The 23,423-nt window shown below is 41.4% G+C and overlaps 1 protein-coding gene across 10 annotated transcripts in view; it reads right to left on the minus strand.

Moving 5' to 3' along the window:
• The window catches only part of TARS3 (threonyl-tRNA synthetase 3), a 55,515-nt gene that overhangs the window by 5,727 nt on the left and 26,365 nt on the right, over positions 1–23,423 (minus strand). For 2 of the 10 annotated variants that reach the window (XM_024129733.3, XM_055087873.1), the window contains exons 11-16: positions 19,242–19,408; positions 17,193–17,355; positions 9,752–9,889; positions 7,517–7,594; positions 7,332–7,432; positions 1,069–1,173 (exon numbers count right to left, since the gene is read on the minus strand). In XM_024129733.3, the coding sequence (XP_023985501.1) occupies positions 1,069–1,173; positions 7,332–7,432; positions 7,517–7,594; positions 9,752–9,889; positions 17,193–17,355; positions 19,242–19,408 (752 nt within the window). Of the gene's footprint in view, positions 1–1,068; positions 1,174–1,387; positions 2,364–2,615; positions 2,831–3,270; positions 3,638–5,137; positions 6,933–7,331; positions 7,433–7,516; positions 7,595–9,751; positions 9,890–17,192; positions 17,356–19,241; positions 19,409–23,423 lie in introns of those variants that run through there. The other 8 variants (XR_003681636.2, XR_008618526.1, XR_003681637.2 and 5 more) reach the window with 8 other exon arrangements.

Here is a 23,423-nt window from a genome sequence, read left to right on the forward strand (position 1 = left end):
TTAAACATTTCTATTTTTATTTCTCAGGGAGATTTCTACCACAACTTGGTAGGTGTCCAAAGGCTTGCTGTGTAAACTGTGCAGGGTGGTACTGTGTCTCCACAGGGAGGTGTGCCCACACCACCTCCTGATCCCCTAGTTCTACTGCTCTCTTGCAAGACCCACCATCTCTCACCATGTTAACTATTTACAACAGAATCAACTGGAGAGAAATATAAACATGTTAATTCACACACACACACATATTCATTATCTATAGTTCTGGATTCTCTAGTTCTGGATTCTCTGTACCTGTAATAGATTGGACACCCCCATGACACCTCAGTATATTTCTCTAGGATTGCAAATAAAATCTAAGGGACAGACACAGACTCGGGCAATACCATCCCCATGGCCCATTCTGAGCGACCATCCACATACCAAATCTACTTGTCATCTGGTTTCCAACCTAAGTATCTCTTAAGTCTCTGACCCTGTGGCCAAAGCAATAACCAGATCCCACGCATCAGTGTAACCCACACCTTTGGCCACTTTTCCCTCCGGGCACAGAGGGTGACCAGACGTACCACTAGAAAGCCTGCACTCAGGGCATTCACCTTCCCCCTCCATCCCTGGAGAGGGATGCCACTGCAGCAGTTCTCTCTGGCTTTGGGGCCATGTGTGAACCAGGCTTACATGTTTCCTCCTAAGTCAGTGATCACAGGGCTGTGAGGTCAACAGCATAGCGGAAGGAAGGAGGGCAGTACAGCTAGAGATGGTGTCCTGAGAGTGTGGGCCATATAAGTTCCAGCGGCTAGATCTTTGAGGGGTTTGTTTGACACAGGTGAAAAGGTTACTCGTTAATTTTACTGAGATCCCAAAAAGGTAAATGATAGTGTTATGCCATGCTGCCTTTGTTTTCTTTGTTTTGTTTTCTGGTCTGGCAGATGCCACAAAAATTTTTATTTGCTGTTTGGATACTTGCTAATTATAAGGCAAGAGCCACCAATTTTTTCATATTAATGTCATCTTTTAGACATGATTTTTAAGGACAGTAGACATATAGCTTTTCTTTTCCATATCACTTACCATTTTCCTCCATAGTTTTCTGAGAGAATGGCTATCATTCTTTCCACTGACCCCAAAATGGCTCGATGAATGATCACAGGGTTCTTCTTATCATCCCCATCCTTACTAAAAAAATGAAAATTATACATTTAATTATTCTCTTAAGATTCATAAATAACTTTATCTTCTTACCTTATATTTAAAAGGTATTTTCCCAAACTAGGTAAAACAATAGATTACTCATAAATTATCTTTAAACATAAATGTGCCATTAATTAGAAATAAAGGTTTTTTTCTTTCAAATTATGGTATCTTTTATTTTTTTAAAGAGATTCTGCATTATGTTTTTAATTTTTTTAATAGTTTATTATTTTTAAAATTTATTTATTTTGGGCTGCATTAGGTCTTTGTTGCTGCGTGTGGGCTTTCTCTAGTTGCAGCAAGTGGGGGCTACTCTTTGTTGCGGTGTACGGGCTTCTCATTGTGGTGGCTTCTCTTGTTGTGGAGCATGAGCTCTAGGTGCGCGGGCTTCAGTAGGTGTGGCACACGGGCTTAGTTGCTCCGCGGCAGGTGGGATCTTCCCGGACCAGGGCTTGAACCCGTGTCCCCTGCATTGGCAGGTGGATTCTTAACCACTGCGCCACCAGGGAAGCCGTATGGTATCTTTTATAAACCAAAGGGAAGTAAAATATATCACCTAGGAAAAAGCAACGTAATATTAGATCACTATATTACAAATCTACTGATTATTCTAAACTACCAGTTTTATTCGAAACTACCAGTTTACTCATATTGAGAGGCAATCTTACAAATCATATTTTTTAAATTAACTTTATTTTGAACTATGGCTTACTTCACCACTAATTTATTGAACAATTATCAAAGACATTGCAAAATAAAGAAAATGGGTTTCTGTACTCTGTAATAGAATATGTTGGTATTCTATTAGTTTGGGTTAATGGTATGACCACGGTGGCTGGCAAAAAATTTACCAACTTTAGTTAGTTAGTTATTAGTTATTAGAGAATATTGAAAACATATACAAAAGTAGAAAGAATAGTATAATGAACTCCCACATAACCCTTTCTCAGCATCAGCAAATGTCAACTCACAGCCAATCTGGTTTGGTCCAAATGCACCCATTCCTGACACCATCCACTGTAAACACACTGCCATACTGTAAACACTATGCCCCCATACTACTGATATATTTCAAAATGTTCCTGATACTTGTTCCAGAAGTCCACTGGTCAAATTCCGTTTACAGACCTGAAACCTTCATGACATTCTCCTTACATTTGAGAATTCTCTCCTCCCTTTCAGAAAAAGATGTAAAAAGCAAATTACAACTGTTAATTGTAATAAAGTAAGGCACTCCAAGATCCATGCACACTTTTCCCAGAAAGATAAATTTCACATTATTGCAACAAATGTAATAATATGTGATGCTTACAAAGTTCTTAGGACAAATTTTTACCTAAACGTTGTACCAGTTATTTACTACTAAAACACATATACACACAGGGCAAACAGACAAATAAAAACAGAGACTCATTCATTAAACTCACTTCAAAAGAGTTTTCATTGGACATCGTCATTGCCAATCATTTCTGCTAAGAGCCACGGCAGACTGACTGCAAGCCAAATCCTCTGTCAGATCCTACAGAAGCTTTGGGGTGGGGCTGGGGGGCCTGAGTCCAGTCCTGCTCAGATATATGAAGAAATAATTCATTCTACAAACTGGAAACAGCATGGTATGTTCCTGAATGTTGCATAATGTTGCCTGTGTAGGGAATGAAAGAGAAGCAGCATGATCCTTTCACAGGCCCCAGGGTACCAGAAATTTCTGTCTCATCATTTATTTTAAAAGAATTAAAATCAGGTCTAGTATTAAGAAGGGCAAAGAGTGACCTAAACTATGCTTACACATCTATACTTTCAGGTAAACATTAGAATTAATGACAAGTTCCCCCAAATAATCCTCGTGGATTTAGTTGGAATTACATTAAATTTAGAGATACATTTGAAGAGAATTAGTATCTTCACAATATTGATTCTTCCCAGTCCAACAGTGGTGTGAATCTTCATTTAAACAACTGGGTTTTTTTGCCTTTGATAAAGTTTTATGGTATATATTTCAAATAAATATTATATATTTATATTCCTTGTCAAGTTTATTCCTAGATATTTTGCTTGTTTTTTTAAAAAATTTATTTTATTTACTTATTTTTGGCTGTGTTGGGTCTTCATTGCTGCGCACGGGCTTTCTCTAGTTGTGGCGAGCAGGGGCTACTCTTCATTGACGTGTGCAGGCTTCTCATTGTGGTGGCTTCTCTTGTTGCGGAGCACAGGCTCTAGGCACGTGGGCTTCAGTAGTTGTGGCACACAGGCTCAATAGTTGTGGCACACAGGATTAGTTGCTTCGCTGCATGTGGGATCTTCCCGGGCCAGGGCTCAAACTGGTGTCCCCTGCATTGGCAGGCGGATTCTTAACCACTGCACCACTGGGGAAGCCCCTTTGCTTGGTTTTTGTTATTGTTGTTGTTACTGTTTCTGAATTTTTTTCATTGCACTTCTTAGCAGGTTGTCGCTAATATATATGAAAGCAAATTGATGTTTGCATTTTGACCTTATTGCTAGGTACCTTACTTTATTATTAGTTTTAATTTTTCTCCATCTGAGTCTATTGGATTTCTAGACATCTTAGCATCTACATACAATGAAAATTTGGCTCTTTATTTCAATATGTCTACATATTCCAGAACAATTGTGAGTAAGAGTACAAATAGGCTAGTCACCTTCTTCTCAACTAAGTAGAGATGTTATTGTTGTTTTCTAATAAATACTCCTTACCATTACAGGAAAATTTATTTCTGTTCCTCTCACAGGAATGAATGTTACATTTTATCCAATGCCTCTCAGCACTGTTGAAGGTAATGCGTGACAATATGCTTCGTAATGTTAAACCACCCCTTTCTTTATTTTTTAAAAATATTTATTTATTTGGCTGCACCTGGGTCTTAGCTGAGGTTGCTGTGTGCGGGATCTTCCTGGGGGCATGTGGAATCTTTAGCTGCGGCATGCGGGATCTAGTTCCCTGACCAGGGATCAAACCCAGGCCCCCTGCATTGGGAGTGTGGAGTCTTAAGCACTGGACTGCCAGGGAAGTCCAAAACCACTCCTGCTTTCTTGGGTAAAAAACTTACTTGATCAAGGTGATGACCTCGCTGCTCCTCCCTCTTCTCCCCTCATATCTAAGCCACAAACAGATCGCATTGGTTCTACCTCCAAAATATACCTCCACTTTTCTGAACTCTATGTATCACTGCCAACATGTTCTGTCATCATCTCTTACCTGGCCTACAGACCACTGCTTCCACTTCTGCTTTCCAGTCTCCACTGTCCACACAACACCTAGGATGATGGATGGATGGATGGGTGGATGGATGGGTGGGTGGATGGATGGCTTGCCTGATCTACTGCTCCTCCACATCCCCCTTGGATGGCTAGTAGTGTTCACATTTTGTTGCACTAGTTGGGTTATTTTTGCATCAAGTCCCCCTACCCCTAATTCTTTTTGTTCATTTTGGTAGGTTACTGGGGAAAGATGATTTTGCAAATATGAACTTAAGGCACTATCTTTTCCAAAAGGCCTGAATTTATTCTTGAAAGTTCCGTGCTTTCCCCTTTAACCTTTGAGAATTTTTATTATTCTCATGTCCTGATGTAACTCCCTGTATGAACACTTCAACTATTCTTCAGCTCTTTACCTTCTCACAGGATGTAACTCTGAGTGTAGCTCTATAACCATTAATCAAAACACAAGTTGGAGAATCCGAAATAAAATTTTTGTTGGTTGAACATAAATTGAGATCACTGCATAAAATCCTACACTCTGGGAAATTGGTGGTTGTTCATTTATTATAAGAATCTTATTAGGAAAATATTCTACTAAAAATTATTAGACTTAAAATATGCCAATAATTTTTCCTTTTTAAATTAATTTTTTTAATTAATAATCTTGAGTGAAAGAGATCTCAACACATTATCTAATCAACACCACATCTAAAACAGGACATGGTGAGAGGAGGAGAGTTTAAAGCAATGATGTTGTGATTTTTGTCTAATTCAAGTCAGTGGAATGGTCTTTAAAAAGAAGCTGGTTCCAGGCAGAATGAAGTAAGCATGCCACACCTGACTCTCCTGCTGAACGCAGATGTGGACCCTGGAGAGAACATGAAGAACAGCCACCCGAGGGCTGGGAGGAGTGACTGGTGCCAGGGGATTGCCGAAGAAGACCAGAATCTGAAGTGCCACCAAACTGCACTTAGTTTTTTGTAATTTTGTCTTCCAGTTTGTGTGGCCTGGACTTAAAGACAGCCCACAAGCAAGAATACATACCAGGTGCAGACAGGAAAAACTTCAAGAGAAATCCTCACTTTCTGGCCAAGAGCCAGAAAATAACTGCTCAGTTTCAGAAAAAGTGAGGGTGGGGGACGTCCTGGAGTTTTCTTCTGTTTCTTTTTTCTCCTCTTTTCCTCCAGCCCCCAATACTCCCACAGTGGCACAGAGACTAAACAGGCACCTAAAACTCCAAGGAAGGGGATCCTTCTCTCCGACCAGAACAGCTGTGATCCCAAGCATACGTGAATCCCTGTGCTGTCTCACTCTGCTGGCCTCCTGATGCCTGGTCTCTGACACAGATAGCCCTGGGAACAGCATGCGGAGCAGGGAAGCGAAAGCCCAGCGTTCTGGCCACAGGACTACAGAAAGGGACTTCAGGGAACCAAAAAGTGTCAGGGAAATACTGAGAGCAGGGGGCGCAGAAGAGCTGCCCCATAAAGGGGTGCATGAGCTCGGCTGGCCTCACCTCTCATCGCACATGCTTGGATCTGACCCTAACAGCACATAAAAGCCTTGAGAACTGGACTGTGGGACTTGGCCCCTGGGTGGTGCACACAGGACAGAAGGCCTCGCTGAGGCCAAGATCCACAGATGCTCATATCCCTTATATACAATGGCTGGTACAGTGAGCCCAGTCGGCCCTCCATATCCATGGGCTTCACGGATATGGATACAGATACGGATACAGAGGGCCGACTGTATAGGCTCAGAAAACTGAGCTGACGTTGGAACCACAGAAGGCGGGTTAGAAATTACAGCCTGAACCTGCCCAGGCAGAATGACTGCTAAAAAGTCAACAATCCCCTTAGGATTTAAACAAGACCCAGCATCTCACAATATAATATTAACAATGTCTGGGATGCAATTCAAAACTACTCAGCATATTCATCACCAGGAAAATCTCAATTCCAAAAAACAGATTATGGAAAGGGAATAACAGTAACTCTGCAGTGGGGAAATCTTGCAAACTTTATTTTAACCAAGTGATGGAGGTTACATCACTGGTGACAAGTCACATTGATGCCATGCACACCCTTGAAAGGATGAGCCACCCTCAAAAGGTGATATACAGTATGATCCCACTTGTGTGGAATTCTGGGACAGTGACAGAGAGGAGGTCAGTGGCTGCCCAGGGCTGGGGTGGGAGGAGAGTGTGACTGTAAAGGAACAGCACAGGAATTTGCTTGCCTGATGGAATCACAATCGTGGTGGTGGGCACACCACTCTATACCATGTTGAAACTTACAGAACTGTACACACACACACATACACACAAAGTCAACTTTACTGTGAGTTAAGAAAAAATTTTTTGGGCTTCCCTGGTGGCGCAGTGGTTGAGAGTCTGCCTGCCGATGCAGGGGACACAGGTTCGTGCCCCAGTCTGGGAAGATCCCACATGCCGCGGCGGCTGGGCCCGTGAGCCATGGCCGCTGAGCCTGTGTGTCCGGAGCCTGTGCTCCGCAACGGAAGAGACCACAACACTGAGAGGCCCACGTACCAAAAAAAAAAAAAAAAAAAAAAAAGAAAAAATTTTTAAAAGAAGTTGTTGGTTTGCAGTGATGAAACTGCCTTTTTTCCTCTGCTTTCCCTGGTAAATACCATCCTTAAGACACAGACCCAGGGTCAGCCCTTTATGAAGTCTCCCGCTCTGCCTCAGGGAGATTTCTCTGTTTGGGTCATGTTTCCACGTCCTTTGTTCATAGCTCTAACCAGAAGACGAAAGCTGACCTCCAAGTAGATTACAAGCAGGTAAACAAATACATACTGAGTATCTTGCACACAGACAGACATTCACTGATGCTTGTTTCTGTACTGCTAATGCTCAAATGACAATAATTAAGATATGAGTCCTACATTATTTATCACATTCAATCACTCACCTAACATATGTAAGATTAAATCTTACAGGCAGTTGGAAGTCCAGCTGAATTGTCGCACACTGATGGTATCTGCCAATAGCATCCTTGATTTTTATATCAATCTGTAAATTAAATGATGTTTGCTTAAAGACAGGTTTTATTTTTCTTTTAAATTTTACTTTTTTTGAAGCATATGGCCTACTTACTTTAGGACCATAAAATGCTCCATCTCCCGGGTTCATCTTCCATGGTTTCCCAAATTCCATCAAGCTATTCTGTAGTTGCTATTTTTTTAATAAGAAGAGAACATTACTTACACTTAATCACCATATACTTATTGAACCTCTTTTACATTCAATAAACTACTGAGCAAGGACTATGTAAAGAAAATTAAGATGGTACTTACTCTCAAGAAACATACACATTTTAATTGGGGGAGAAAAAAGATAACTTACTAAACTGTTCCACTGAATTCCAGCCAGGTACGTGATAGAGGGGTACTTTGGGCACTTCCGCCGTGCAGGCCCCCTCTGCCCTACTCTCTCCAGCTCCTTTCAGGAGACGCCTCCACACCATAAAAGGCAAGAAAGCTGTGGCCTTGTTCCTCGTGCACTCTGTGTTCAGAAGACCAGAGGACAGGCCTTGCACTCGCTCTTGCCTCTCCCCCACCTCTGTGCCTACAGCTGGTGGGCAGGGCCCCTTGGGACACAGAGGCTGTGGAAGCGGGAGGCCCACTCTGGTCTCCAGACTAAGCCATGTAAAGTCACCCAGGTTAGCTCACAGTGAGGCCGCTCCACACTGATGGTGAAGGGGTGTGCACATGAGTATTAGTGATAGGGCTCTTTGAGTCTTCTGGCCACTCCGTGTGAAAATGGCTTCTCTGGGAAGCACCCGGGCATCCCTAAGACCCTGGCCAGAAGACTGTCAGAACAGCAGCCAGACTCCTGTCATCGCCCCAGCACACTGGAGCCGTGAGGGGGGTGACATTTGGGAGTGAAGCGCCCGACAGGGAAGGAAAGCAGTGGTGGTGTCTTGGGCCAGGCCAGCGTCACCCAGAAAGCCTCCTCCAGGGCCTCAGTCAGAGCAGGTCAGGATCTGCTCCTGGTCAGACCCCAGGGGGTCCCTCAGGGACCCAACCCTCCTGCAGAGGCTTCCCTTGTACTCAGGGCTGGGAAGGCCACCTGCACAGATGCACTTCACAAGCTGGAGCTGCCCTCCCCCGACTTTGTTTCTGAAGGGCGAAGAGACTGTGACCCATGTTCTCAGATGAAACAAGGCCCTGCTACAGCAGGTAACAGCGATTGTAGGGGCTCCCAGGGAATTAAAAGCGAAAGAAAGGCCAGGTTTGGGGGAAGGGCATACAGCAGAGGTCATTGCGTCCACTGCTCTGTCCTCTCCCTGGGGACACTGGGATAGGAAGGCCTGATGGGAGGGGCCAAGGCCAAGAAAGCTTTGGGTTGACACAAGGTCTGGGGAGAGGGGACGTCTGCGCAGAGCTGGAACCGCCGCTCGCAGGCCTGGCCCGGGGACACTGCCCAGCACCTCTTCTCCCTGCTGTCTGTCCTGCCCCACACATGCCGGGTCTCTGGCTCCCAAGAGCACTAGGGTCTAGACTATGGGACGTGCTAGGTTTCGGACACATCAGTTTGCTTGTGCTTATGTGGGAGGGGCTGGAATGTTCTTAGGGATCTAATGACTCAGTGCAACTCTGGGAAAGTGGGACCCAAGAGAGGTTTTTTTTTTTTTTTAATTAATTAATTATTTATTTATTTTTGGTTTCACTGGGTCTTTGTTGCTGCACGCGGGCTTTCTCTAGCTGTGGTGAGCGGGGTCTACTCTTTGTTGCGGTGCGCGGGCTTCTAATTGCGGTGGTTTCTCTTGTGGAGCACAGGCTCTAGGCGCACAGGCTTCAGTAGTTGTGGCTCATGGGCTCTAGGTGCGCAGGCTTCAGTAGTTGTGGCGTGTGGGCTTAGTTGCTCCGCGGCATGTGGGATCTTGCCGGACCAGGGCTCGAACCCGTTTCCCCTGCATTGGCAGGTGGGTTCTTAACCACTGCGCCACCGGGAAAGCCCCCAAGAGAGGTTTGAGGTTAATCCAGCTCCAAGGAGCTGATGGACCTACATCAGTTCCAGTGGCAGAGGCCAAACCAGAGCTGCTGAAGAAGGAGCCAGGGAATTTCTTTAAAAACTTATGAAATTGGTTATTAGTGACCAGCACTGAAAAGAGTATAAATGAAAACCTGATATAAACTAAAGTGTGAAGCAAATGTAAGGTACTGCTCTTATCATTGTTTTGAAGAAAAATGGATTAACAACATTCTACAATGGGCACGTTTATCCCAGAACTTCCAATTTTAAATTTCCATTGCAAAGCATCACGTCCTCATGCAAGGTATTTTCCATATTCACAAAAATGAAGGGTAACACTTTGTTTCTCCCTACCTTTTCAGCTTCATCCCATATCTCAACCTCCCCTAGAAAGTTCTCAGGTCTTGTTGACAAATTTAATTGAAAAGAGAAGCCAAATGTTGAGTAAACGGATTGAAAAAACTGCAAACACCCTTTTATTTCTTCTTCAATCTGAAATTAGAGCAAATGAAAAACCTTAAATAACACCAAATTTAAACCTATTTATGGCATTAAAAAACATTCTTTTTGTCAGATAGAAATAAAGCGTGCTTTTACTATAGTCAGTAGCACTGTTCGGGTTGTTGTCTTTTCCTTACTCGAATATTCACGGGACACCCGCCAGGTGCCAATGCACACAGGCTGCTGGAGGCCCCCATGGTCCAGCGTAGGGCTGGGCGAAGACCCAGGCGAGGGTACGTCTCCGTGCACAATGCCACACAGGAGGAAGGGCGGCTGTCCAGAGGAAGTGATGGCCAAGCTGCAGCCGGAGGAGAGGTTAAGCGTTCTCCACGGAGGCAGGGCAGGAGCTCCGGTAGCAGAGGAAACACTGAGGGTGAAGACCCACAGGATGGAGGAGTGGGCCAGGGCAGGACAGCCGTGGGAAGCTGCACGTGACAGGACAGACGGCACAGAGAGAGCATGGCAGACAGTCAGGATGGAGTCTGGCCGGGGCCAGAGAAAATGAAGTGCTTTCAAAGCCAGGGTAATGTCTGCACGTTTTAGCCTGAGAGCAATGGAGAACCAGTGGAGGTTTCAGCAGGGGACTAACACAGTTCAATGTGATTGTTTGAAGTACGGGAAAAAGACTGGCAAGACGAGAAGAGCAGCCCATTAGGAAGCTGTTGGGATCCTTCAGGAGCAAGAGGATGGCAGCTTGAAACAGAAGCAGCTGGAATGCAGGGAATCAGATGCGTTTGCAGGATACCTGTCCTTTGGTTCACTAACAGATAGTAATTGCCTACATTGTCAGCACTGTGCTGGATGCTGGAAATTCAGGAATGAATGAAGTTATTCAAGAATAATATATTTAAAAAGAGTGATCAATAGGGCTTGTGATAAACTAGACATGAGAAGTGAAAACCAAAGGACACCTGGGTTCCTGGCCTGGGCCATGGAGAGGGTGCTGGTGCATCGCTGAGAGGAGGAGGACGTGGTGTGAAAGGCAGAAGAGGGGCCGACGCTGGGCCTGGCCAATGAGAGGGTGTTTGTGATGGCCAAGCAGACATGTCCCCCAGCCCCTGGAGGGCTTGGAGCTCAGGGGGGACAGCTGAGACACAGCAGAGGTTAGGAGAGGGACTGAAGCCAGAGAGCGCAGGGTGAGAAAAGCAGGGCCGGGGCTGTGAGGCTGAGAGACAGCATCCTTAACAGGGAGAAAGACAGCACATCTAAATGCAGACGAGATGGGGCAGCAAAAACAGAGACGTAGAGAGAGGGGACAAGTAAGGATCTGCGTGTCACCAGGGATTAGGTTTTGGGATCTTCATCAGTGGAATCATGCAGCCCTTGCTCTTTTTTCTGTCTGGCTTTTTACACGCAGTAGAATTATTTCAAGATTCATTCATACTGTTGTGTGCATCAATAGATCATTCTTTTTTCTTGCTGAGTGGTTTTCCACTGTATGGATATACCACTATTCCTTTATACACTCACCTGTCATTGGGCTATTTCTATATTTCGGCTATTTCAAATAAAGTTGCTATGAACACGTGTGCACAAGTCTTTGTACGGACATGTGCTTTCTTTTTCTCTTGGAAAAGGAAAAGGAGTAAGATGGCTGGGACATATGGTAGGTGTGTGCTTTACTGTAAAGAAAAAAATTATTAATTTACTTATTTGGCAGTGCTGGGTCTTAGTTGCAGCACACAGGATCTTCATTGCCGCATGTGTGATCTTCGTTGGGGTGTGCAGGATCTTTAGTTGCAGCTTGCATGTGGGATATAGTTGCCTGACCAGGGATCGAACCCGTGCCCCCTGCTTTGGGAGTGTGGAGTCTTAACCACTGTGCCACCAGGGAAGTCCCTGCTTCACTTTTTAAGAAACTGCCAAACTGGTTTCCAAAGTGACTGTGCTGTCTTCCATTTCCACAACCAGTGAGTGAGAAGTCCATCCCTTCCACACTCCCAACACGTGTCAGAGTCAGCCTTTTACGTTTTAACCATTCTAGTTGGTGTAGAGGCAACTCCTTATGGTTTCAATCTTCATCTCCTTAGTGACTGATCATCTTGCACCCCTTATTCATGTCCTTCTTTGCCATCTGTTTATCTCCTTAGATATGTATCTTCTTCTGTATATATTCTTTGACCATTTTAATGGTCAAATCTTTTTGCCCATTTTTTTAAAGTTTAACTTTTTGAGATTCACATGCATTTGTAAGAAATAAGACCATTGTACCATTTACTCAGGTTTCCCCAGTGGTGACATAATTTTTGCTTCAACCGTCAAATACAACTCAGAAAACTGTTGAGTTTTTCACAACTCTGAAAACTCTGAGAAAAAGGAAAAGGAAAAGGAATATTTATTGTATTTAACCATGTTTTACTTTTACAGTTGTTCTTTCTTCCTTCCTAACGTTCCAAGACTCTTCCTTTTATCATTTCCTTTCTCTTCAGAGAAATTCCTGTAGCCATTCTTCTACAGTAGGTCTAATGTCTTGATTTCACCTTCATTCCATAAAGACATTTTTTCTGCATATAGAATTTTGGGTTAACAGTTATTTCAGCATTTGGAAAATGCTGTGCCACTTCCTTCTGGCCTCTGTGTTGTTTTGTTTTTGATAAGAAATCTTTTTTTTTTAATTTTTTTTTTTCCTTAATGGTAAGGTATCATTTCTTTCTCACTGCTTTCAAATTTTTTTCTTTTTCTTTAGCTTTGAGAAGTTTGGCTATAATGTGTCTTGGTGTGAATTTCTTTGGTTTATCCTGTGTGGACTTTCTCAGCTAAAAATAGAGTTGCCATATGATTCCGCAATCCCACTCCTGGACAAATATCCAGAAAAGATGAAAACTCTAATTCAAAAATCCATGTAAGCTTATGTTTTTTGCCAAATTTGGCCAGTTTTCAGCCATTACCTCTTTGAGTACTTCTTCACCTCCACCCTACATTTCCAGAACTATTTCCAGAACTATTCCAGAATGCTGGTGACATAAATATTAGGCATTCTGTTATAGTCCCACTGGTCTCTGAGGTTCTGTTCATTTTTCTTTCAGTCTCTTTTCTGTCTGTTTTTCACATGGTGTCATTTCTACTGGTGTCTTCAGGTTCACTGATTCTTTTCTCTGTCTCCTCCATTCTGCTCAGGAATCCATCCACTGAATATTTTGGTTATTACATTTTTCAGTTCTAAAATTTCCATTTGGTTCTTCTTTATATCTTCTATTTCCTGAGACTGTCTATTTTTTCATTTTTTCTAAATGTGCTTGTAATTGCTTATTAAAGCATTTTTATGATGGCTTCTTTAAGATCCTCATCAGGTAATTCTAATATCCCTGCCATGTCCACATCAGTGCTCCTACACTGCCCTTTGTCATTCAAGTTGAGATTTTCCTTGTTCTTGATGTGATGATTGATTTTTGATTTCTGAAATCTAGATATTTTGGATATTATGTTATAAGACTTTGGATTTTATTTAAACTCTTCATTTTAGCTGGCTTCCACTGACTCTGCTCCAACAGGGAGGGAGCAGTACTGCCTGGTTATTGCAAAGTAGGAGCAGATGTCTGGGTTTCCCACTGGGGAACGTAAGGGAGGCAGAGGCTCCTCATTACCGCTGGGTGAGTAGGAGTTCTGTACCTTAGTAGGTTTCCTCTAATAACACCTTAGCTGGGAGAGGCAGGGGTATCTTGGTACTGCTTCTCATGTGGCCTTTAGAAACCTCCAGGGTGCATGGCCTCATTACCATGGAGTGGTGGTAGAAGTTTTGTCTCTCCACTTAAGCAGGAAGTAGAAGAGGTACCTTGTGACTGCCAGGTGAGGGTGGAAGTCCAGGCCCCCACTTAGTCTCCCCTGACAGTACGGGGTGGGTGCGGGGAGATCCCTGTTAATGCCTGGCAGGGATGAGTAGAATTGGTATGATTTCTTCTTTAAGTGTTTGGTAGAATTCACTAGTGATTCCTTCTGGGCCTGGAGTTTTCTTTGTGGAAATGTTGTTAACTACCAATTCAATTTCTTTAATAAACACAGGACTACTCAGATTATCTATTTCTCCTTGAGTAAAGTTTGGTAGTTTGTGTTTTTCAAAGAATTTGTCTGTTTCATCTAATTTGTCAAATTTACTGGCATAAGCTTGTTCATAATATTGCCTTATTACCCTTTTAATACCTATAGGGTCTGTAGCAATGTCACTTCTCTCAGTCCTAATATTTTTTTTCTTTTTCTTTCCTTTTTTTTGGCTGTGCCATGCAGCTCGTGGGATCTTCGTTCCCCGACCAGGGATCAAACCCGGGCCCCACGCAGTGAGAGTGCAGAATCCTAACCACTGGACCACCAGGGAAGTCCCCAGTCCTAATGTTTTTAATTAGTATCTTCTCTTTTTTCTCCAACAAGACTAAAGGTTTATGAATTTTATTGATCTTCTAGGAGAACCAGCCTTTGGTTTTTATTGATATTGTTGTGTTGTTCAAGGGTTAACTAGACAATATTTTCTAATTTCCCTTTGATTTCTTATTTGACACATGGGTTATTTAGAAGTGTATGATTCACCTTCCAAATATTTAGAGATTTTCCAGATAGCTTTCTGTTATTGATTTCTACTTCAATTTCATTGCGGCCAGAGAACATATTTGGTATGAACTGAATCCGTTTAAATTTACTGAGAGTCATTTTATGGCCCAGAATATAGTCTACCTTGGTAAATGTTCTGTGTGCACTTTCAAAGAATGTGTACTCTGCTGTTATTGATTGGAGGGTTCTGTAACTGTCTATTAGGTCAAACCATTTGATAGTGGTCCTTTGCATGACAATTTTAACTTGAATTAACATGAAAACCTGAAAAAGTAAACATTTCTAGGCAATAATGAAAAACAAACACATCCAAAATTCCACCAACCCCCTTAAAACAGTCCACTTAATGTACTGAAGTTAATAAAATTGGAGGAAACTAAATAAATAATAATAAATTTCATGTCAAGCAAAACAAACAACCCAATGAAAAAATGGCAGAAGACCTAAATAGACATTTCTCCAAAGAAGACAGCAGGCACATGAAAAGATGCTCAACATCACTAATTATTAGAGAAATGAAAATCAAAACTACAATGAGGTATCACCTCACACCGGTCAGAATGGCCATCATCAAGAAGTCAACCAAATTATAAGTGCTAGAGAGAGTGTGGAGAAAATGAAACCCTCCTACACCATTGGCAGGAATGTAAACTGGTGCAGTCACTATGGAGAACAGTATGAAGCTTCCTTAAAAAGCTAAAAATAGAGTTGCCATATGATTCCACAATCCCACTCCTGGACAAATATCTAGAAAAGATGAAAACTCTAATTGAAAAAGATATATGCACCCCAGGGCTTCCCTGGTGGCGCGGTGGTTGCGCGTCCGCCTGCCGATGCAGGGGAGCCAGGTTCGCGCCCCGGTCTGGGAGGATCCCACGTGCCGCGGAGCGGCTGGGCCCGTGAGCCATGGCCGCTGGGCCTGCGCGTCCGGAGCCTGTGCTCCTCAACGGGAGAGGCCACAACAGAGAAGGCCGGCATACCACAAAAAAATAAATAAATATATGCACCCCAATGTTCACAGCAGCACTATTTACAACAGCCAAGGCATGTAAGCAACATATGCATCCATGGACAGATGAATGGATAAAGAAGATGTGGTGTGTATACATATATATATATATGTGTGTGTATATATATATATGTATATATATACATATGCACACAATAGAATAGTACCCAGCTATAAAAGAGAATGACATATTGCTATTTGCAGCAACATGGATGAACCTAGAGTTTATCATACTAAGTGAAGTAATTCAGATAGAGAAAGACAAAAATCATGGTATCATTTATATGTGGAATCAAAAAAATGATACAAATGAACTTGTTTACAAAACAGAAACAGACTCACAGACATAGAAAATAACTTATGGTTACCAAAGGGGAAAGGGAAGGGGGAGAATAAATTAGGAACAGCAGGCACATGTATAGCTGCTCAACATCACTAATTATTAGAGAAATGAAAATCAAAACTACAATGAGGTATCACCTCACACCGGTCAGAATGGCCATCATCAAGAAGTCAACCAAATTATAAGTGCTAGAGAGAGTGTGGAGAAAATGAAACCCTCCTACACCATTGGCAGGAATGTAAACTGGTGCAGTCACTATGGAGAACAGTATGAAGCTTCCTTAAAAAGCTAAAAATAGAGTTGCCATATGATTCCACAATCCCACTCCTGGACAAATATCTAGAAAAGATGAAAACTCTAATTGAAAAAGATATATGCACCCCAGGGCTTCCCTGGTGGCGCGGTGGTTGCGCGTCCGCCTGCCGATGCAGGGGAGCCAGGTTCGCGCCCCGGTCTGGGAGGATCCCACGTGCCGCGGAGCGGCTGGGCCCGTGAGCCATGGCCGCTGGGCCTGCGCGTCCGGAGCCTGTGCTCCTCAACGGGAGAGGCCACAACAGAGAAGGCCGGCATACCACAAAAAAATAAATAAATATATGCACCCCAATGTTCACAGCAGCACTATTTACAACAGCCAAGGCATGTAAGCAACATATGCATCCATGGACAGATGAATGGATAAAGAAGATGTGGTGTGTATACATATATATATATATGTGTGTGTATATATATATATGTATATATATACATATGCACACAATAGAATAGTACCCAGCTATAAAAGAGAATGACATATTGCTATTTGCAGCAACATGGATGAACCTAGAGTTTATCATACTAAGTGAAGTAATTCAGATAGAGAAAGACAAAAATCATGGTATCATTTATATGTGGAATCAAAAAAATGATACAAATGAACTTGTTTACAAAACAGAAACAGACTCACAGACATAGAAAATAACTTATGGTTACCAAAGGGGAAAGGGAAGGGGGAGAATAAATTAGGAGTTTAGGATTAACCGACACACACTACTTTACAGATAGATAAAATAGATAAACAACAATGTGATTTATGTTCCAATGTATAATAATAAAATTGTCTTTATTTTGGTATCTGTCAGTGACTGATTGTTAAAAATTTTTAAATAGCATCAAACAGAACTTCGAATTTTTAGAGAATTATGTTCCTTTATAATAAAATAAATTATGTTTGAAAAAAACTTTTTCATGTCATGAGATTACTGATCTATGACCCAAATTAGAGAATCACAAAATGTTGGAGCTGATGGGCCCTCAGAGACTAGACTGAACAACACATTTCACAGTGACTCTGAAAGACGCAGTGATCTGTCCAAGGCAGCACACCGGACCTGTGCTGACCACGCCTCCCCCGTTTCCCCTTTTACCTGCTCCACAGTGCAGAAGATGTGAGCGTCATCCTGCTGGAAGCGCCTGACGCAGGTCAAGCCACTCAAAGTTCCTGACGGCTCATTCCTGTGAAGAGCTCCGAAGTCAGCAAATCTAATAGGCATTTCCCTCCAAGATCGTGGACGATGGGCAAACATCAGACTAGAAAAGACACAATGGCACACAGCTTTTCCTTAGCATGGGAAAGATTATGTAATGATCTAGATGTTAATAAGGTACAGTTAAATGCCTCAGGATTTGTAAACACCTTATTCTGGTTCTTAGATCACCAATTTTACAATAATTCTTCTCCCATGAATTAGTGAACCTTGAATTTACATCACTGCACACTCTGAGAAAGAACCCTCTTATCTTCTCCAGAATGCTGTTACCTACTCTCATTCACCCAGGGAATATCCACTCACCGTTTACAAGACATTTCAAAGGCTACTTCTTAGGTGAAGTAGCCCTGGACACTCCCCCAGAAGGGCTAGTCAGGCTTGCCTCAGGCTCCAAGAACAGCTGGAATTGCCACAATTTTGACACTGGTCTTGCTATTATTATAACTGACTGTCTACGTATCTGTTCCTTCCCCACTCTGCTCATGAGCTCCGGGGGGAAATGGATTGCGTCTGAATCACCTCTGCATTTCCAGCTCCCAGCACTGGAAACACTCGGCTAATGTTCTCTGTTGAATGAAAGGCCTCTCTTCTGCAGGAAGCACCCCTGGCTCCCATAACCCATCACCACTAGGCCACTGTGGTCCTGCTCTTCCTTGTTCTGAGACATGAAAATTCAAAATTACTTTCTCTACTTGTGTTCAGCTTTCTTCTAATTCTATTGAAATCACAGCTTCTACTGTTACCCAATGGGAAACTGAGTTAAGAAGTTGTTAATACAGGTGTTTTAGAGAATGCAAAGCACTAGGTTAGCCTCCACCTTCTGTTTTTAAAAAGAGGTTATAGAATATTTACATAACAGTTTTTAGAAAATTAAAGATAAATATATATTTTTTACATGCTGTCATCATAAAGTTGAACTTCTTTCAGTCTTTACTGAAAAGGGCAAAGAGCTTTCTTCAATGTTCAGAAGTTTGTTTTAAGTAGTTACCTTCTAAGGTAAATTTACCTGAAACTATGTAGTTGATGATACAAAGCTGCAATAGTTGGGATATTTTTTTGTGGAGAATTGTATCTGTTCACTTCCAGTTGTAAAATCTGCTACTCTTACAAGGTTGTATTTGCATACCATGCAACTTTATGATAATTACATTATTTCACAGACTCTAAGACAACCCTGATTGTAAGATGTACCATTATTATTTTTTTCTTGCGGTACGTGGGCCTCTCACTGTTGTGGCCTCTCCTGTTGCGGAGCACAGGCTCCGGACGCACAGGCTCAGCGGCCATGGCTCACGGGCCCAGCCGCTCCGCGGCATGTGGGATCATCCCAGACCAGGGCACAAACCCATGTCCCCTGCATCGGCAGGCAGACTCTCAACCACTGCGCCACCAAGGAAGCCCTGTACCATTATTTTATATATCACTAAGAAAGAAAATAACCATTAATTAAATTATGGCATAATGTTAAGATACCAATTATAAGATGAATCCCAATTTCAGGGGTAAAGCCATCTTAGAATCAATGAAATCCAGTCATTTATTTTGACCTCACTGTTCTTGTTACAATCAACCCAAATAGTATGTAAGAACTATATGTTCTGCAAATATGTATATTTGAAGTGTATTACTATTAGGAAGAGAAATATTACAATAATTTATAAAGTTGATATGTAACATTATCCTCTGAGAAGCACAAAATACTAAATGGTTTCCAGCTAACATCTCACACCTGTCAAAGAGCAAACATATTTTTAAAAGTAAATTTATTCTCCAGAATGAAATAACTTGGTAAAGATGATTTCTAACCACAAGTCTTCAGATTAAAGGAATCACTTAGTTCCAAAAAGCAAATAATATTAAAGACTAATTGTGAGGAAGTCTGCTACGCGTTTATAGGTACAGATCTGCTTCACTTTTAATACTCACCAGTGCCCCGGACAATTCATGGGCTTAAGGGCAAAAGTGTCCTTGTCAATGTCAAAGGTGAACATGTTGTCACTGCAATGCTGCCAGTGTCCAGAGGTTTCCCAGAGCTTACTGCTGTACACGTTGGGGGAGAGCACCTCCATGAAGCTGCGTTGGTGGTACTCCTCCTAAAAGAGACGCACACACAAAGTTAAAATCTGCTGGGACAGGTCACAGCTCCAGGCAAATAACACTGTGAACAAAGATTTTTTAATTCAGGATTATGTCTTACATTAATTCATGGTTAATATGCCCTTGGCTTTAAGGGTGGTACTTTATGGATCATGAAAGAAAGATTAGTGTATGCTCAGTATAATTTTCACATTAAATATATTTATTTTATAGTATAATAGTATATAGTGTATAATGTTTTAATTCTTTGAGAATTAGTAATTGAAATACAATATATATAAACTTTTTGTAACTACAAACTCCCAAATCCTTGCACATTCCAAATAAACAGCAGGAGTTTTTTTTCTATTACTTAAGAGGTAGAATAATTTTATAACTCAATAAGCCTCTGAGTGCCATGTTAATTTACAGTTTTGACCCATTTAGTTTTAAACAGAAATAAAGCTGGGAATTTGAATTTGTAATATTTTAAGTGGTTGTTATCTACTGAGTCATGAGCTGGCTTTGCTCCCTCCCTATCAATTAACAGCTTCCCTCATTCCATCACTGGGGTCAGGAAAAGGGAGTCTTGTTTTCAAGCAGAGTTCTTCTTTTACTTTAACTTTGCTTTTTTTTTCTTCAAGTTATCAATCTGATGATCTTTGTTCAGTGTTTCTTAGAGTTTCAACATTTGTTAATCATTTAATGGGCATCTGGCACAAACCTAGATCACCATATTTTAGCTAAGTATATTTTTTATACAATTAAAAAATATAAAGCATACTATTTCAAAATTACTACAAAGAACAGTTTTGCATCACTGATAGGGATATATTATTTGTTGCTCTTCAGCTGAGCATCTTTTCAGTCCACTCGTGAAGAGCCTGGGTCTCAGCTATCCAGTAAGCTTCTTTACTTAACCTTTGTTTTTACCAAATCGGAAAATTTCAACAAAATTATAGGTCACTATGAATGGCAGTAATTATTTAGTGGTAAGTCAGATGGCTCCATATACTCAGATTAAACAATGTCCCAGCTACTTCCCTAGTGGCACAGTGGTTAAGAATCCGCCTGCCAATGTAGGGGACACGAGTTCGAGCCCTGGACCGGGAAGATCCCACATGCCACAGAGCAACTAAGTCCGTGCACCACAACTACTGAGCCTGCGTGCCACAACTACTGAAGCCCACGCGCCTAGAGCCCGTACTCTGCAACAAGAGAAGCCACCGCAATGAGAAGCCTGCGCACCGCAACAAAGAGTAGCCCTCACTTGCCACAACTAGAAAAAGCCCACGTGCAACGATGAAAATCCAACACAGTTCAAAATCAAATAAATAAATAAATAAATTCAAAAACAAACAAAAAACAAGGTCCCAGAAATTAAAGGGGTTTTTGTGTTTTGGTTTCTTTTTACTAGAGGTTACTTTTAAAGCTAAGCTCAGGAGATAGTAATTGATAAATTTTTTTAACCCACTGTGGACACAATCACGTTAGGAATTTGTTTTGTTGAGGTGTTTGGAAACGATTTTAAACTATGCCCTATGAGGGCAAGTGTCATTATGTTTGCAACTTATTTTATGCAGTTTAGCAAAAAACAACTGCTACATTTATACATAAAATGTATACATATATTGCATGTATACCACCTTATCTCTGTATATTATAATATATGTGTGTAATATATTGGTTTGTCTCTCTCACATGCACATACATGTCAGAGTGAGAGAAAGCAAATTGGCAAACTTAACAATTGATGAATCTAGATGAAGGATACATGTAAGCTCACTGTACTGAACTTTAACTTTTCTGTAGATTTGAACTTTTCGAAAGAAAAAGTTGGGGAGGGCTTCCCTGGTGGCGCGGTGGTTGCGCGTCCGCCTGCCGATGCAGAGGAGGCAGGTTCGCGCCCCGGTCTGGGAGGATCCCACATGCCGCGGAGCGGCTGGGCCCGTGAACCATGGCTGCTGGGCCTGCGCGTCCGGAGCCTGTGCCCCGCAACGGGAGAGACCACGGCAGAGGGAGGCCCGCATACCACAAAAAAAAAAAAAAAAAAAAAAAAAAAGTTGGGGAAAAATATATCTGAATCCATATCATCAATTTCTTTCTCTAAAGAGTAAAGAAAATCAAGTCTGAGAAAGAGCAAAGTCATGATGACTGAGCAGTCTATAGCTCAGTCTGATCTGAAGAAATCCTGAAGGCTTATTCTGAAGATTAAAAAGCATATTTCAACCCTGAAGTAATAACTTCATACCGTAGAAGGTACTGAATCTCCACCTGCACCTGTGATTTGGCCACCGGAAATAGCACCTAAATATCAGTGCATAGAGAAATTCTCTTAAGTAATTTTTCATTATAAACACTAAAGTGATTCCACTTAAACAGATCCTTTCCAAAATCACACTAAAATACCAGAGTTTTAATAAAAGCATAAATCTACAAGGCCAAAGAGAAAAAGGAGAGGAGATGACAGCTATATACTTAAGAATCTGGAAAGCAGATGAGCAACAGCCTCAGCAGATCTGGGAAAGCTGAAACTTTATGGGAGAATCCCAGAAACAAGACTACTCTGGCTGGATATAGATTTCTTGGCTTCACATTTTTAAGGTATTGCTCCTGTCTTCTATATTTTAGGGTTTCCATTGAAAATTTCATTTCTTTTATGACTAATGATGTTTAGCATTTTTTGTTTGTTTTTTCTGCTGTTTCCATCAACAAAATCAAATATCTAGGGATAAATCTGATTAAAGATGTGTTAAGACCTCTAAAGTAGCAATAACAAAATATTGCTGAGGTTAAACCAAGCTCTAAATGAGTTGACAAGATTTACATATTTATGGATTGTTAAACTCAATATTGTTGTCATTATCTGCAAATTAATCTAGAGATTGAATGTAATTCCAATCAAAATCTCAGCAGTGTTTTTTTCCTTTTTTAGGAAATTGACAAGCTTCTTGTAAAAGTTATATGGAAATGCAAAGAATAGCCAAAATAATCCTGAAGAAAAATAATAAAATTAATGAACTTAAACTACTGACACCAAGACTTAAAATACAGTTACAGTAATCAAAGCGGTGTGGTACTGATGCAAGGCCAGACAACAAAGGGATCAGAAGAACAGAATAAATACCCGGAAAAAATATATATGTGATGATTTGGTTTAGGATAAAGATTCTGCTACAGTAATAAATGGTACTGAAGTTACTGGATAAGCACAGAACCTCAAAATGAATCCAAGGTAAATCATAGCCTTAAGTGTGAAAGCAAACAAGTTTTTAAACAGAACAAAGAAAAATAGCTTCATGACTCTGAAGTCGGCAAAGATTTCTTAAATAGGACGTGAAAAACACTAAGCAGGAAAGAAAAAGTAATAAACTGGACTTCATTAAACATAAAAAGTGTTGGTCCAAAGACATCATTAAAAAATAAATCAAGAAGCCACAGACTGAAAAAATATATTTATTACATATATTTAACTAAGGACTCAGATTCAGAATATAGAAAAAAATTCCTACAAATCAATAATAAAAAGACAACCCAAACTTTTAAATGTGCAAAATATTTAAACAGGAGCTTCACAAAAGAGAACATCCAAGTGGCCAATAAGCATATGAAAAGATTCTCAATATCCATCAGGGATATGCAAAATAATGCCATTATACCAAGTGTTAAAAAAGAAATAACAAGCCCCAAATGGGGTCACTTACCCCCAGGACAGGAAACCAAGACAGTTTCAACCCCCCCACAAGAGATGTGACCTTTACAACAGCCCATCTGAAATGTCCTGATCAGCACTGGTGAGGTAACTGCCTGAGAAAGACCCTGCTGTTCCTCCCCCAGTAGAACACAGCCTGCCTGAAATAATCCTTTCTTTTCATTTGCTAACACCTTCTCGCCCCCTCCCCTCCTTCTACCTATAAAAACCTTCCATTTCGTACAACCCCTCCTACTGCTGCTGATTCTTGAATTTCTGAATAAAGCCAATTAGTTCTTCAAATTTACTTGGCTGAATTTTGTTTTTAACAGTGTAGAAGA

This window comes from Physeter macrocephalus, chromosome 11 (assembly GCF_002837175.3).
Source record: "Physeter macrocephalus isolate SW-GA chromosome 11, ASM283717v5, whole genome shotgun sequence".
NCBI lineage: Eukaryota > Metazoa > Chordata > Mammalia > Artiodactyla > Physeteridae > Physeter > Physeter macrocephalus.